At 35.9% G+C, this 17375-nt stretch overlaps 1 protein-coding gene across 5 annotated transcripts in view; it reads right to left on the bottom strand.

Annotated features, from left to right (window-relative positions):
• myo6a (myosin VIa) overlaps nucleotides 1-17375 on the bottom strand; it is a 58740-nt gene that overhangs the window by 37541 nt on the left and 3824 nt on the right. For all 5 annotated transcript variants that reach the window (XM_073816976.1, XM_073816977.1, XM_073816978.1 and 2 more), the window contains exon 2: nucleotides 6021-6144. In XM_073816976.1, the coding sequence (XP_073673077.1) occupies nucleotides 6021-6137 (117 nt within the window). In that variant the 5' untranslated portion in view covers nucleotides 6138-6144. The remainder of the gene's footprint in view (nucleotides 1-6020; nucleotides 6145-17375) is intronic.

The raw sequence follows: 17375 nt of genomic DNA, 5'->3' as shown, positions 1-17375 counted from the left end.
TGCACTCTAAAAAATGCTGGGTTATTTTTTTTAACCAAACGCTGCGTTCAGCTTGTTGGGTCATTTTATTGGGTTATTTTTAGTATTTTTTACCCAGGTGCTGGGTAGTTTTTCTGCAACTAAGCTGCTGGGTCATTTGTAATGCTGGGTTATTTTTTCTACCCAACCACTGGGTTGAGCCTGCCTTGGATAAAACAACCCAGCTGTTATAGCAGGCTTTTTGCGTCCGCTACTGTAAAATATACATTTTATTTAATTTATAAAGTGCTGTAAATGATATTATTTTACACAATGCAACAAACAAGGACGAGATGTCAGTCAGCTGCATCAAAAGCGGCTATTTCACCATGGTCAAATGAGCCGCCATCTGTGAACACCCGGTCAAGCCAGTTGCCATCAAGGTGTTGTGATACATGAAGCTTCTAAAAAGCTTTTCGCTGTGCCATGCATTCGTACCGTAATTCCAAAAATAGACGAACAATCAAATCCAGGCCGTGACTGGCTTGAACGAGTGTTTGCAGATGATAGCTCACTGAACTGAATGCATTAAAATTGAAATGCTATTATTAAATGTTACAGTTTTTATTTCTAAAATGATTGTTAAACAAGTTTAAATGTATGTAATGCTGTATGCTGTATTCACCTAAATAAATTCAATTTGTCTTATATTTTTGTTTGTCCAAGGGTGTACTTGCTTAATAATAAATGATCATCTTTTGATTGTTGCTGTTGCCTCTGTAATTCTGTGTGTGATTTTTAATTTCCAGCCCATTGTAACCTAGCAACATAATATTTTTTTAAACAATGGTTGACTTCAATAAAACAACCCAGCACAGACATTTAACTCAACTAGCAGGGTCAAAATAACCCAGCATGTGTTCTGTCCAATATTTACTGAGCACTGGGTTGCCAAATAACCCAGCATTTTTTAGAGTGTGGGATTAAAGATTGGATTGCTCAAAAGCAACACTGATGCTCGCCTTAGCAAACACATGAAATGCAACAGTGAAGGTTCCCGCTCTATGTATTTCACCTCCATGCTTCTGTTCTAATATCAGACATTAGTGTGTACTCCCCACACACACATTTGTAGCGTGTGAACAGACGGCCCATTGTGCTTTCATATCCCGGCGACATCACACTGCACACAAATCACATGGGCTAGATGTAATGCTGCACACAACATTCTGTCTTGTAGTAGTCACACGTGAAAACATACACACACAAAGAGTTATTGCTACTGTAATGTTTGTCAAGCTCCAGAGAGGGCCAGACTCCATATGGGCAACAGGATGTCTTTGCAGTGGGTCTGAAAACAGAAGCATTCATCCGTAGAGTTTAAATCACTCTGCAAAGAATCTGTGAAGTGCAATAAATGTTTTTGACAGAAACAGAACAGGACAAGAAATGTGAGTACTTTCATTATCAGATCGTATTAGCAGTTTCCGATCGCCATTGTGTCGACAGTTTGAAATCACCCAAACTTAATTAAGATTAAGATTTTTACCAGTGTTCCTTGACAACCAGTAAGAGACTGTGCACTTTCATTTTCAGCCTGAAGTATAGGTCATGTTTGTCTTCCTGTGTTTTCTACAGAACTGTGGCTCCTGTTCACTCTTGCCCATTATTCTGAACAATCGCCTTCTTGAAATGTTTTGTGCACTTCATTGTGTAGTTCATGAAACATAAATCAACTAAACTTATTATTAAACTCATTAATGACTGTTGATATAGTATGCGGTTAAGAAACATTTTAATAAAACATTAAATCTAGTCAGTAATGATTAAGTTTTATTGATCAGGAGTTTTGTAAAACTCCAACATTTCAACATTTCAAGTTCAGTATTTAAAGTCACTTAATGATTCACTAACCGCTCTGATGGATTAAGGGAGTTCATTTAATTGAAGGATTCATTAGACGCAAGTTACAAATTCATTCATTATAACAACTGACTCATAATCAAGCACTATTTGCACTAAAAAACATGTTTCTTGCCATCATTTTGCTGTATGCAGTCTTATTTGTTTGTCACAATTAATTTAGACTGCAAATTCAAATTCTCTAATCAGAAATAAATATGATTCATGCTGTGGAGCTGTAGATTTAACTTAAACATATAACTCTGCAAAATAAGTTAAAACTGCAAAATAATAAGCTCAAGCTTGTAAGCGGTACACAATTGACACAAGTCAATTCTCATTGTTGTTGAAACAGGCACAGATTCATCTGTGAACTTGTACAATCTCGAAAAATTAGACAGATAGCATCATTAGAATTTGTGGGACACGCTCTCACAAAAAACGCAATATGGCACGAAGCAGGGATAAACGTATGTATTACTACTCTAAGGTACTAATGTGTACCTATTAGGGGTAAAAAAAAAAAAAGGAAACAAAAATATCCTTTTAAGAAAACAGGGACAAGCTGCTGTACCCCAAAAGGTACAATTTTGACCCTTTTTCTAATATACAGCAGACAGTTTTAATATTGTGTTGGGTCACTACTTGATGTCCACTGAAATCTGAAACAGTGTCTCATAAATATCTCTCAATAAACCCTATTCTACAGTTTTGAACCCTTTGATGTCAGAATAATAATTTTACAGGTTTAAAACAAACAAATAAATAAATACACAAATATGCAGGTCTAAATTATCAGCATTTGATAACACATTTTAAGAGTATAGTCCTTTTGTAGACACTTAACATGAGTTCTTGCATAATGTATTGTTCACCCCCCCCCCCCCTTTTTTTTTTTTGGTACATTCTGTGGAAGTTAAGATGCCAGAATTTCAAAATGGTCAAAATATCTTCATATGTGATCATTTGATTTGAAAGAAAATCATACAGGTTTGGGACAAAATGAGAGTGAGTAAGGGTGTACTCACACTAGGCAGTTTGAACCGTGCCCGAGTGCGTTTGACCACCAAAGCGCGGTTCGTTTGACTAGTGTGAGTGCTCCGAACCGTGCCCGGGCGCGGCTCGATTAGCCGTCCCTGGCCCGCTTGGAAGAGGTGGGCCAGAGCACGGTTCAGTTGGACTCGGGCGCGGTTCGCATGCAGTGTGAGCGCTAACCGTGCTGGAGCACGGAACAGGACGCGTGATGTCGCGTTTTTGCGAGGTAATCAGCGTTTTTATAGTCCATAATCAAAGCTGCAAAGTCCTTGCTGCACTTCAGCTGGTAATTAAAAACCTCCTCGTACGAACAGCAAGATTGCGCGGAAATTTTCGTGCCACAAAGGCGAAAGACCTGTTTAATAATAGGCTGTGAGAGGGCTTTGGACCACCGCGGACCAAACGATTTAAAATAATTATCCACAAAGTAAACTATTTCGCGTTCAGCGCGAGCGTTGCTCTTCCTGTTTATCCTGAAACCATCGCAACATAATGACGTAACCGTGCTCCGGCACGAATGCTGAAACCCTATGTGAGTGCAGGCCAGAGGGGGAGTGGGGAGGGGGGACAATCGTACTCGAGCCCGGTTCACAGCAACCGTGCCTAGTGTGAGTACACCCTAAATGATGACAGATTTTTTTTTTTTTTCCACATTTGGGTGAACTTTTCCTTTAAACCAGATGTGTTACTGGCTATAAACATGATGACAGTTTAACCAACTTTAACTTGCTCAGCAAGATTCTCTGTTGACTGCCATAGCAGTACCTGACCTTTAAAGGGGACCTATTATGCAAAAATCACTTTTATAAGGTGTTTGACAGTTGTGTGGCCGCAGTGTGTGAAAACAACCAGCTTATAATTGAAAAAAATACACCCACTCATTTTTTATAATCCCAATAAATTAGAAACGTTCTGTTTCTTTCTGTCTTTCTGCACACGTCATCAGAGGGAGAAATCCTGCCCATTTGTGAAGATCTCTGCCTTATTAGCATAGAGACATCCCTGAGTGAGAAGCAGTAGTCCACCATTACCATTTTCCTGGAGATATACAATGTCAGCGCCAAAGAGACATTACATGTGCCGTGTTTTGGCATGCACCAACGGACATAGGAGTCTCCATAGAATTTTAAGCCGCTGAGGACACTGTGGTTAAATTTCAGTTTCGAAGAAGATGCCCCAGGAAAAAAAAAAAAAAAAGTCCCCTATATGTTTAGGTATCAGTACCAATGCTGTCTGCTCCAGACAAAGTAAGTATCATGCATTTGTTTTCCAAATTGCCTCTCTCAAAGAGATTCTTGGCACTCAGTAAGGCTAATGTTTTTAAAGGGGTCATCGGACGCCCATTTTCCACAAGTTCATATGTGACCCTGGACCACAAAACCAGTCTTAAGTCGCTGGGGTATATTTGTAGCAATAGCCAAAAATACTTTGTATGGGTCAAAATTATTGATTTTTCTTTTATGCCAAAAATCATTAGGAAATTATGTAAAGATCATGCTTTCATATGATGTATACATCTCAGTTTAGTAAAATGTAACCTTATGACTGGTTTTGTAGTCCAGGGTCACATATGATTCTTTAGGGTCTTAATAAAAAGTCTATAATATACTTTGGTTAAAAATTCTCAATAGTAGTGTAAAAAAATAACACCCTTTTACCTTGACAAAATCAGCTCTGCAAAACATCAACTCATTTTATTGCATGGTCCTTTAAATGCAAATGAGCTATGCTTGCCCCACCCCTCTCTCCTGTGGGATTATGAGCCGTAATGTTTACTTTAGCCACATTTAGTGGCGAAACTCGCCAACAAGCACATTATTAAGAAAGGCCATTTGCAAAGATGCATAAAAAACCCTTATACTCACTTCTGCTGTGGGTGAAGCTGCATCAGGAACGATTCGCACAAACATAGACGCATATGTAGATCGGGATCAGCGCTTTTCTTTTAAAAACGAAAGTAACGTTATCCTCTGCCTTTTTAGCAGCTCAGATGTCGAGAGTAAATGACTACTGCTATGTTCATTATTACATCCAACAACAGAACACCTCAATTGCTCAATCTGAGACATTCTTGTGTTCCCCTGCACCTGAGTCGACACAATGATCGGACAATGACGGTGATCGGAGTTGGACTGTTTCAGCTCGGTGATGGCGGGTCTAAGGTAAGGCTCTCATGTCAATCAACTATTGTGGGAGAGGCCTCTGTTGGTGTGCCGTCACACCGACAAGAAGCTGAGAATGACCTGATTTTAAAAAGGGGATATTACTTTTAAAGATTAAAAAAATACTGGGTGGATTTTTATCATTGTAGGGTGGTTGTGTACACAAACTGCCAAAACACATTACTGTTCAAACAACACGTAAAAGTGAATTTTGCATCTGATGACCCCTTTAAAGCTACAATTGTTCCTGCCCGTTTTCTCTGATGCTGCTTTCACGTGATACTAAAACGATCGTAAATAAGAATGTGGTAGTTAAAAATTGCATATGAAAGCAATGTAAAGTCGACCGCTTGAATTTGTCGAGCTCATAATCATGATCAAGTGGGACGCGATGGTACCAGCTATGTCGTTATTTTTATCATGCTCTGCTATAATTCATAAATCTGCATTTATTATGCACAGTACAATCAGATGACTGACTTTTAAACTGATTCTGGTTCAAACACCAGATGAACACCGCTACTGAGAGTTTCTGACATTTTCAGTGTGTGAGACTGCCCTGTTTTGTTTTTGTCGGCTCTTGAAGTTCCGCCCTTTTCTGAAAAGGGGGTCGGGAGAATGAGCTCATTTGCATTTAAAGAGACAAACACAAAAACATTACATTTTGGCATAGCCACAAAAGTAGCAATTTTAACAAGCTACAAAACTTAACATACACATGAGAGACTTAGTTTACATCTTATAAATAGGGGCGTAATAGGTCACCTTTAAAAGAAACCTAGCATAAAAGAGCATTAATGTAGAGCACTTGTCCACTGCATTATGAATTGCATTCTGATATTAAATGTAAAAATGTATAAAAAGAGCAAGTGTAACCGAAAGTGTGTAGTGTGTGTTCATTGTGTGTAGTATGTTTCATCCTTAAATATGACACTGTGTATTTTTGCAGAAGCTTCTCCTCACCTTCCCTTTCTGCTTGAGAGGTTCGATGGTCAGACTATCGGCACTGATGTCGATGATTCTGCCCAGCTGGAACCCATCCGTAGGGTGGGGCGCCCACACCGGCTTTCCGTCATCCATTTCACCACTGAGGACGAAACACATGAGAACCCAATAAATGTCAATAGAAGAAGAACAGACAAGTCTGTTATACTGACAATCACTGAAAATGTTAGTTTGCAACATTGATGTATTTCCATGTTTGATGTCTTTTTAAATGTCTAATTTACAATATGTGAGCCTGGACCACAAAACCAGTCTTAAGTTGCACAGGCATATTTGTAACAATAGCCAAAAATACACTGTGTGGATCAAAATAATCCATTTTTCTTTTATGCCAAAAATGAGGATATTAAGTAAAGATCATTTTCCATAAAGATATTTTGTTAATTTCATACTGTAAATGCTTCATTTTTGATAAGTAATATGCATTGCTAGGAACTTAATTTGAACAACTTTATAGACCAATTTTCCCAATATTTGGATTGTTTTTGCACCCTCAGATTCCATCAATTTCATACTAAATCGTATGTAGTGTTTGTAGTGCCATACAAATTATTGCACCTCATCAATAAGAGATCAGTATCAAAGCTTTTGGTCACATTAAAACATTTAAAGTTCTAAATTATATGGTAACACTTATAAGGTTCATTAGTTAATATTAGGTAACTACAATTGTTAACATTAACATAAAAATGACCAATACTTCTAGAGCATTTACTACTGTTAATTTCAGCATTTACTACTGCATTATTAAAATCAGAAGTTGTGTTTGTTAACATTTAATGCACTGTGAATTAACATGAACAAACAATAATCCAAATTTGGATTTCAACCACTAAAAACAGGTAACATTCAACAATCTGGACATTAAGCCTCATTGAGATCCTCATATCTGAGGGACTGAATGATGTAGGGCCATATTCCAAAAGAAACGTTTATTAACAACTAGAATCTAAAATCATATTGTGATTACTTTAATACTTATTATAGGCATGCAAACTTTGGCAAAAGAATGTTCAATGCAGTTGTCTTGACAGAAAGAAACGAGATACATCTCTAGTTTTAACACTATTTGTTCTTCAGACGTTCTTCTCAAAAAGAAAATAAGCATCATATTTTTTTCAAACTGACCCACATTTGGTTTTTGACCACTGAAATGTATACATTTGAATGATTTACTCCTGGAGCCATATTGAAATTCCAATATCTCTGGAACCAAATTTCATAGGGCATTAAAAATAAAGATGCCAAACGTAAAGTTTATTAAGACCAAACATCTAAAAGGGCATTCAAATATCTTTCAAACTGAGTTACAGGCATGCAAACTTTGGAGAAAAACTTGAAAAGTTTTTTGAATGGTCACCATTGACACATAATGCAACAAAGATTGCTAAAGTCAACAGATTCACTAATATAACTACCAATCTCTGTGTAAAAAAAAAAAAAATATAATAATGCTGCCATCTTTCCAAAGTCATTTTACCCCCCTATAACTTGACTCTGAACCTAAGGTGAAAATTGCCATTTTAACTTCCCTCTACAAAATAGCGGATTACTCCGTAAATATTCATCCATGACATTCAACATTTAACATTTAACATCTTCCCTCAGCATAAATATTGGCAAAATCAAAAACATATTAGTTAACACATTAATGTTAACAAATGACACCTTACTGTAAAGTTACCAATTATATTAATTAAATCTTTGTTTAATTAAGCCTTTGTTTAAACATTTGTGGTTGTGATGTCTAATGATGCTTGTTTTCCATACAAAATGTAAACATTTTATTAAACATAGCCTAAAGCCCAACCCTTCACTCTAAAATTTATATGGTGAAAATAATGGCAAAAAGTATTGCCACGAATGTCACAACAAGATCTACTGTGTAATTGTAAACAAACGTTTGATGAAATTCAATAACTTGCCAGCTAGACATATTGGGATGGGTTTCATTAGAAAGACTAATGCCTACTGAGGGAAAGATAAATAGAGCAAAACACAGAGAGGTACTTTATCCAGATCACATAACTCAGACTCCAGAATGAACACAAATCTGTCTGCAGGACAACAAGCCAAAGTACAGCCAATACAACAATAGAGTGACTGTGGTGCAAGTCTCCACATCTAAATGCAACACTTTTTAAAAACACTTTGTCACCCTATGCATGACTGATGCAACACATTCATTTTTAGAGCGGAGTAAAAAGTTCCAAGTTTTAAAATGCTTCTTTCAACCTCTGAATTTTTCTGAATATCTTCACTGTCCAGCTGTTTGAATAAAGACCTTTTCCTGTATGATCAGCCCTGTGTTCCTACCTGCCTTATGGCTGTTCACTCATTTGTGACCCTGGACCACAAAACCAGCCTTAAGTCGCTGGGGTATATTTGTAGCAATAGCCAAAAATACATTGTATGGGTCAAAATTATCGATTTTTCTTTTATGCCAAAAATCATTAGGAAATTAAGTAAAGATTATGTTCCAGGAAGATTTTTTGTAAAATTCCTACTGTAAACATATCAAAATGTGATTTTTAATTAGTAATATGCATTGTTAAGAACTTAATTTGGAGAACTTTAAAGGTGATTTTCTCAGTATTTTGATTTATTTGCATCCTCAGATTCCAGATTTTCAAATAGACGTATCTCGGCCAAATATTGTCTTATCCTAACAAACCACACATCAATAGAAAGCTTATTTATTGAGATTTCATATTATGTATACATCTCAGTTTTGTAAAATTTAACCTTATGACTGGTTTTGTGGTCCAGGGTCACATTTTACAATGTCAAGTAAGTTGATCCTGTTATCATACAGGGAAACCACACCTGGGTTATGTTATACCTAAACATGCCATTATGCGGTTCGTGCCGGTTTCATGTAAACCATGAAAGGCTTATGCATATTTAAACTCAAATTTAACTTGGTAAAAAATTATTTTGGTCAAGTATGTTAAAGCACAATATTGGGTGACCAGGTGCGGCACAATGCAACACACAGTGAATAAAAAATATATATTTGCAATGTTTTTATTCTAACTAGCTATGACAGTGTAACAAGTGACAGGAAAGGGGATTCTATTTTTGTGAAGATTTCAATTTCTGCAGCGATATTGCTGGGCAGTGAGAACAGGATCAAACAAACAGGTATTGATTATGTTATAGCCTACATCTTATTTCTTTAGGTCTTTCATCTTATCACTTTGGATTTTTTTAATAGCTTCAATGGAAGCAACAATGAATAATTTACCTGAGAGATCTTGAAAATAATGGTTGATCATTGAAAATGTCAACAATCAACTTGATTACAGTTGAGATTTTGAGGACAACTGAAGGACTATGCAATTAGAGAAGGTTCAAACGCTCACTGATGCCCCAGAAGGAAAACTATACATTAAAGGAAGTTCACTTCCAGAACAAAAATTTACAGATAATTTCATCACCTCCTTGTCATCCAAGATGTTCATCATGTCTTTCTTTCTTCAGTCGTAAAGAAATTATTGTCGTAAATTAAATGTTTTGAACTGTAATACACAGGGTACACGAAGAGCCAGACAAGCATTTGAGGTTAAAAAAGTACTGTATATAAACTGTAATTTTTTTTTAGAAAATAACCAATTGTTTCGCTAGATAAGACCCTTCTTCCTCCATCGTTTACAGCCCTTTGAAGCTGCATTTAATTTCAAGTTTAAGTTCAAACTGGCGGGCACCATAGAAGTCCACTATATGGAGAGAAATCCTGAAATGTTTTCCTCAAAAAACATAATTTCTTTACGACTGAAGAAAGAAAGACATGAACTTCTTGGATGACAAGGGGGTGAGTACATTATCTGACAATTTTTGTTCTGGAAGTAAACTTTTCCTTTAAGAGCCAGGGGTGAAAACTTTTGAACAGAATGGAGATGTTTACATTTATTTTGCCTAAATATCATATTTTTTTCATTTAGTACTGCCCTTCAGAGGCTACAGAAGATAGCTAGATGTTTCCCAGAAGATAAAATAAGTTTAATTTACCCCGTCTTCAAATTTCAAAAAGTTTTCACCCCCAGCTCTTAATGCATGATTTTTCCTTCTGGAGCATCAGTGAGTGTTTGAAACTTCTGTAAAAGTTGCATATGAGTCCCTCACGGTTGTCCTCAGTGTGAAAAGATGGATCTCAAAACACACAACAATGCTGAAAAGCCAAAGAATTTGTGAGACCTGAAGGATTTTTCTGAAGAACAACAGGCAGTGTAACTGTTCAGTGTAACGGCTGTGGATCATTCAGGTAAGAACACAGTATTAGGAATCAAGGGGATGTAAACTTTTGAACAGGGCCATTTTTATAAATTCAACTACTATTTTCTCTTGTGAACTATATGTAAACATTTTAATGACATCTTATTCAGGTCCGTATTAGATAAAAAAAATAACATGCATTTTGTAAGATCCCTCTTATTTTGGTTAAATTATTAAACCTTTGCGCATTCTGAAAGGGGGGTGTAAACTTTTGACCTTAACTGTATGTGCTTGCTTTGGTACTAAGAAGAGTGAGCCTGCCCATGCCACCACCTGATTGGCTGTGACTTGTGACTGATTTTTGCCATGTCTTACCTTTTCACTTTTTACAATTAGTAGGTTGCGGACTTGCGGTTCACATTTCAACTGCTCTGGACATGTCGTAACAACAAATACCAAAACTAACAAACACAGACTAAAAGCCACAAAACTCTGATTTTGATTTAATTTATAATCTGTCAGATTTTCCACCTTCTGTCAGTACAAGCTAACTGCTCTACTACTCTAGATCTGGCCTGAAATCATAATGTCTCATAAAACCCCACTTACGACAGCTTGACAAGTAAAAGAGGTCATTGCAGTTACTGGATATAAGCCATGTCAGTGTGGGGTCAGATCTATATGGGTTATGTGTGTCCTTCCTGACAAGACGATAGCTACCTGTGTTTTCACAGTTAAAAGTAAAGAAGTAAATTCCTCAGCCGGGTATGACAACCACAGATACTAGAAGGTCATCCTGGACAGGTAAGTCACATTCACAGAGTGTCGGCCCACATCCAAGTCAAAAACACAGCCTGAAAATGGATCACTGCTGCCAAACTGTGAGCAGAAACCTGATGCTTATTGTGCCTTCTGTGCAAGTCCCCCATCAAGTCTCCCGAAACCAGTTTGGCAGCGCAAACAGCTTCAGGGTCTAGGAATGGCACATCAGAGCAAGATCACTACAAAGTCAACCGCCACCTGGACCTCTGGACTCACTACCCGTCCCACAACACACAGTATCACCAACCTCATCCACATTCAGACTCCCATGGAGACTTAAATAACATCCAATGGTATTGTTATTTCAATTTAAAAAGAAAAAAAAAATACTCATACACGTGCTCTTTGAAATGTTGCCACGACAACTCAGAAAGAGGCAAAAAAAATAAGGCCAAAGTTCACAAAGTAACTTATTGTCAATGTTGTAAAATTTATTGAGCACTACTGGATCTGTGCAAACTGAACCCATCATTTCTTCCTGGTCTCGTGTTGCTGTATAATCATTTCCATTTATGGGTCAATGACATATAAAAATACCCATGATAAAAATCAGGGAAAATCTAATTTAACTAACATGTGCCAGTTTCTTAAGAATATACTCTATGTGCTAATGTTAATTTCTACAAAGAGCTACAATTCTCACTGTGAATCTGTCAATTTCTCAAGTGAAAAATAACATTATTTATAAATAATAACATAAATAATAAATACATCTGAGTATACCAGTTTTACTTTAGTGTTTCTGAATTAGGTTTTATTTTCATTTTACAATTTCTAATTTCACAAACTTTGTTGTCATTTTTATTAGTTTGTTTTTAATGTCTAGGATTTTTATAGATTTCTATTAATTAGTTTTAGTTTAGTATATATATTAGTATTTTTTGCCCAACCCCAACCCTACACCTATACCTACCCCTCACAGGAAACACCATTTATGTCTTTAAGCCTTTTGGTTTATGAGGACACAGGAAGTTTCCTCATTAACCACGTTTACGCTGTAGTACCCATGTCATTATACACGTGTTCTCATAAACCATATATACCAGAACACACACACACACACACACACACACACACACACACACACACACACACACACACACACACACACACACACACACACACACACACACACACACACACACACACACACACACACACACACACACACACACACACACACACACACACGACAGACCATACAACTTTGATTTTTTTCATCATTAACATATAAAAACATCTGTCATGTCACTGTATACATTTTATTTTAAAAGTATTTTTAAATAACAGAGTTAAATCACAAAACTAACAAATAATGAAGATTATGTCAATGGTTCTTACAAGAATAAACAACTAACTAGGAAAATGTGAATGAAACACTGTTCAGTGCAATTACCATTCCACACATGTGGGTGACATTAAATGTGTGGGTTTACACTATTTATTCTCACTCACAATCTTGAAATTAGGCTTTTGAAAAGCCTAGATCAAATGTCAGAAATTACACAAAATTATAACCTGAAATACGTTCAAATAACTATAAATAAGAGCAACATTTATTTTAATCTGTTCCTGCAAAATGAAAGTCCTAATTGAACTGACCCACATAGATGACTGGCACAGATTCTGTCTCCTATAAAACAATAAAAGCATATCTTTAAATTGATAGCATGTTTCCATCATGAACTGTGAGGTATAGAAACTTGTGGACAGAAACAGTATTCAAATAGATTGACATGGTCTGACTGGAGTCTGTTTTCTACAATTTACACATCATAATAATCTATGATGTTTTGTCAACAATGTCTGTGGATCGACTCAAAACATCTATGACTCATAGACTGCATCTGAATGTGCACATCTAAACTAAATAGTACACAAAAAGCTGCACATCACCAGAGCAGAATGTCTGAATATGCAGTTTTCAGGTGAACCAATCTGAACGTCTTCTGCTGATTGTGCCGGAGAATCAGCGGTTTTCTTTGCCAATGCACCTTTTCTGTGCCACATTTGCAGTGTAAACTAAAGAAAAGTAAACTAAACCAAAATAAATTAAAGATGGATTTACTAAAACTTTTTTGTCGTTGTCTTAGAGCCCTGGCTAAAGAATACAGACATATATCTGCTAATACCTGCATTGTCAAGAATGCAGAGGATGTTTCACATCAGAAGTAGTTTATTTTCACTCATTCTACCCTACAAAGAGTACTTGTTTTAGCTAATGTCTTGTATAGGTTTGATTTTTTTTTTTTTTTAAGAAATTACCTGTAAAGAAAATCTTCTTTACTATTTACTGATAAATGGGTAACTTTTATGTGTGTAGGAGCTGTAATTCCAGTGAAAACAAACCTGAATGCTACGCCACACAATGGAAATATAGTTTAAATGTGTATGAGCAATATAGCCTAAATGTCTATGTCTAATAAATGTTATGTTGAATTGAACAAAAAAATTCTTTCTAAAGCTTCAATTTGTAATGTCTAACTTTCTCATTTAACACAAAAATAGCTTAAAATAATCTTTTGTGGGTATTTTCACAGTCAAATTTATTTTGAGATTAATTAGATTAATCAATCGACACATCATGTAATTAATTACATTAAAACTTGTAATCGACTGACAGCCATACATGAACAAAATAACAGAGTGTCTAGTGAATAGTGACGAAGGAACTTTGAGCTGCTTCATTGAAAACTTATTGTATTACTGTATTAAAAGTAGGGGTGGGCATAGATTAATTTTTTTAATCTAGATTAATCTAGATTAAATCTTGGAACTAATCTAGATTAATCTAGATTAAAATGGCTAATTTGAATTCTGCTGAAGGCATTCAGAATATGTGTGCTACCCAAATAATGACTAAAAGTAAGTCTTCGAGAACGGGCCAGGCATGGATTTCTGCATGCATAGTCTTCCATTAAACTGCGTTGCTTTTAGAAGCGTCAATTCAGTTGTTGCATATAGTTTAATGTCTTTATTTCGGGATTATCAAAGTAAATTATAACTCACGTGCCCCAGTAAAAAGGGTCTAGCAACGCACCTGCCCTGAAGCGGCTTCATAGCTGCATCCATGTTTGCACGTCTCATTTGATGTGGCAATTTCACAGAAGTTGAAGACTCGTTCTCGCCCCCTACAGTGCAATTCGACTAGGTATACGTCATCTGCGCTAAAATATCAAGGGTAAAGTCATCATATCTTGCGTAGTTTAGACCCAGCTCCCAACCCAACTACTACCCAAGACTACTGTTAGATTTACCCATAACTAATTATATTTTATGTGTAACCACTACAGAGACATCAGAGCCAGCGCTAAATTACAGAAGATCTGGCCGAGGTGAGGCGCTCTCAGGTGGGTTCATGAGTGCAGAACGCCAGCTCATGATCCGGAGCTGTCATGTCCGAAAACGTCGATGCAAATTTTCAAATAGATGTTACCTTTATTAACAAACTGCATATTTGAACTATAAACAAGTAAATTCTCGCCTGAAAATCTCTTAAAACTACATTCTGTGACACAAAAACAGAAATATTTATAAAATGATACTGGATTTGGGTGTCCGCCACGACACTTGATGTAAGAAGTACCACAAGCGGCGTGATACGATACAAACTGTGAAGCGGCTGTTGGAGTTCTGATGTCGCTCTAATATCACACTCCTATCAGCCAATCAGATTCGAGGACCAGGAAGAACTGTATATAAAATCATTTTTTACATTTTTTAAAAATGCCAATCGAAAGTGTCATATGCTGTATTATAATGATATTATCAATCCAACCCTGTATTTGAACAAAGGGGTCAAGGTTTAGCTAGATGGCAAAAAAAAACAAAAAACATCTTTTTACATAGACAGTCTTGGCAGTATATCACTAACACAGTGTTTGATCTTATAATGTAAGTCATTGATCTTTTTAAGTGCTTTTAAACACATGGAATTGATTTACTTTTTGTCCCTGTCTGCTGCCACTAGAAAAAGTTCTTGTAAAGTTCTTCTTCTTGTAATTCCAGGGTTCTTTGTCAGCCAAGCAACTGGCTTTACGATGAATGCAAAGACTAACTTTTTCCAGGCATCATGCACCTCCTTGATGTGATGGTAACAGGATGAGGAAACTTGAGGAAGCTGCAAGCAGTCAGGTTATGTCATTCTATTAGAATGGATTGAGGCATTGATTCAGGATGAGATGTGGAACATGATCTCAGGACTGGAGAAAGTGTTTTATCTTGCATTGAAGTAGCCACACGTCTCAGTTTCTCAGACTGTTTGAATAAGTCAGTGCTCTTCTTGTTGTACTGTAATGACATTTAAATTATTCAGAGGCCATTCTCAGCACATTCTTATGACTGATTTTTAAATCAATAAACAAGTGCAAGTTTGGCAAGTTTTATCACAGTCTGGCAGTGGATTCTTCTGAGATCACTCTAGTAACCAACCAGAATACACTAGCAACAACCACCCTTGCAGACAGAAACACCCTGACAATGAGTGTGGATGACATTTGCATGAACAAACAATGCTCAATTTCTTCAGAAAAGGTAAAAATATCAAAACGGTTCAAAATTTTGGGGTAGGAAATTTTAATTTTATTTTATGAAAGAAGTCTCTTAGGCTCAGTAACCCTGTATGCACCTTGGCAATAGAATCGCCGTTGGCTACTATTTTATTTTTATTTTCTGTCTACTCACCAGACTTCTACAACTCAATGACTGGTAAAATGTGTATTAATACAAACTTATTAGCCAATAGCTAAACATTTGAACATTTTTTTAACATATGAAACTGATTTACTGATATTAGACAGGGTTGCTGAGTAAGGTAGATCAAAAATATAGTAAAAAATAGTATTGTGAAATATTGTTACAAAATAAAATATCTGTTTCCTGTTTGAATATATGTTAAAATGTAATTTATTGCTGTGATCAAAGCTGAATTTTCAGCATAATTACCCCAGTCTTCAGTGCCTCACGATCCTTCAGAAATCCTTCCAAACTGATGATAACATATTTTAAATTTCTTGCACAGTGCTTGCTACATGCGCAAGAGGTATTTGGTTAAAAATTTACATAGTACGCAGACAATTTGTTTGTCTTTTTTTAGAACGCTTTTATTTTTAAATAGAATTTCAAACTGTTGACTCTGAATCAGCAAGTTCAGTCATTTTAGTCTTTGTCTAACTCAGTACTTAAAAGGTAAATCAACTCAGATGGGAACAGTTCCATTTGCACTATTTCAAACTGTAGGTTTACAGTATGTGCCTCTATGTTTTAGTCAGTTTCCTGTACAGTAATTATAATAGGCCTGTTGTAAAACTCAAAAAGCATAAGACTGCAAATTATGGAGCCATGTTTTGTCATTAGGTTAAGACCCATTCACTGCCTTTAAAAAGAAAGAAAAAAAAAAGTTTAATAACCTAATCCAAATATCACAAAATAAAAAGTATGTAATGAATGGTTCATATGCTAAAACATAATGGTATGCATGACAATGAGTTGCCTTAAACATTATCATATTTCACATTTTAAGACAGCAATATTTTTATTCAATGCATCATCGATAGCCGATATTGTGAACTGTCTGGTGTAAAAATGAAAATTAATCTCAAAATTAAGAATAATGAGGGCTCTGACAAAAACGCTTTAAATGTTTTTAAATGATTTTATCAGCAAATCGGTTTTGACAGATAGTGAGAACCATAAAAATGCTTCATATCAGCGCTGATAATTTGTCAGCCCCTATTTATTTTATTCTATTTATGTCTCCAAAAATTGGCTAATATTGCCAGGATTAAATGCATATTTTCCATCACTCACATGTATACCTTTACTCTTTAAATTTGAATTTTTTAACATGATTTGGTATCATCACTACTAGGTACTGAAAACAATATTTTGATTATTTGTGAACACTTGTACTACATAACTGTAAAGTGCAACTAACCCAGTTGTGTTATATCTTGGGACATTGCTTCATGTTTGTACAGTAAATCATAACTGATTAGATAAATGTTTGCCCCAGCATACTATTTTGTTCCTGTAAAGTGGACTCAATTAGATCTGATTGTACAACATGAACGCAAGTTAAATTTGAGGTACACATGAATTATGAATACAACTTAAGTGAAATAAGTTAATTAGTTAGGGTTAGGCCAAAAAAAAAGTGTCATCAACAAATTCAATATTCGTGATTGAGTCTATGCTTACTTTTTAAATTATGACATCACCTCTCCTGAGCCTAAATCATCACTATAATAACTCATCCATTCATGACTCTAGCAACAC

This window comes from Garra rufa, chromosome 13, assembly GCF_049309525.1.
Source record: "Garra rufa chromosome 13, GarRuf1.0, whole genome shotgun sequence".
In the NCBI taxonomy this organism is placed as follows: Eukaryota; Metazoa; Chordata; class Actinopteri; order Cypriniformes; family Cyprinidae; genus Garra; species Garra rufa.
This window is presented reverse-complemented; position numbering and strand designations above follow the sequence as displayed.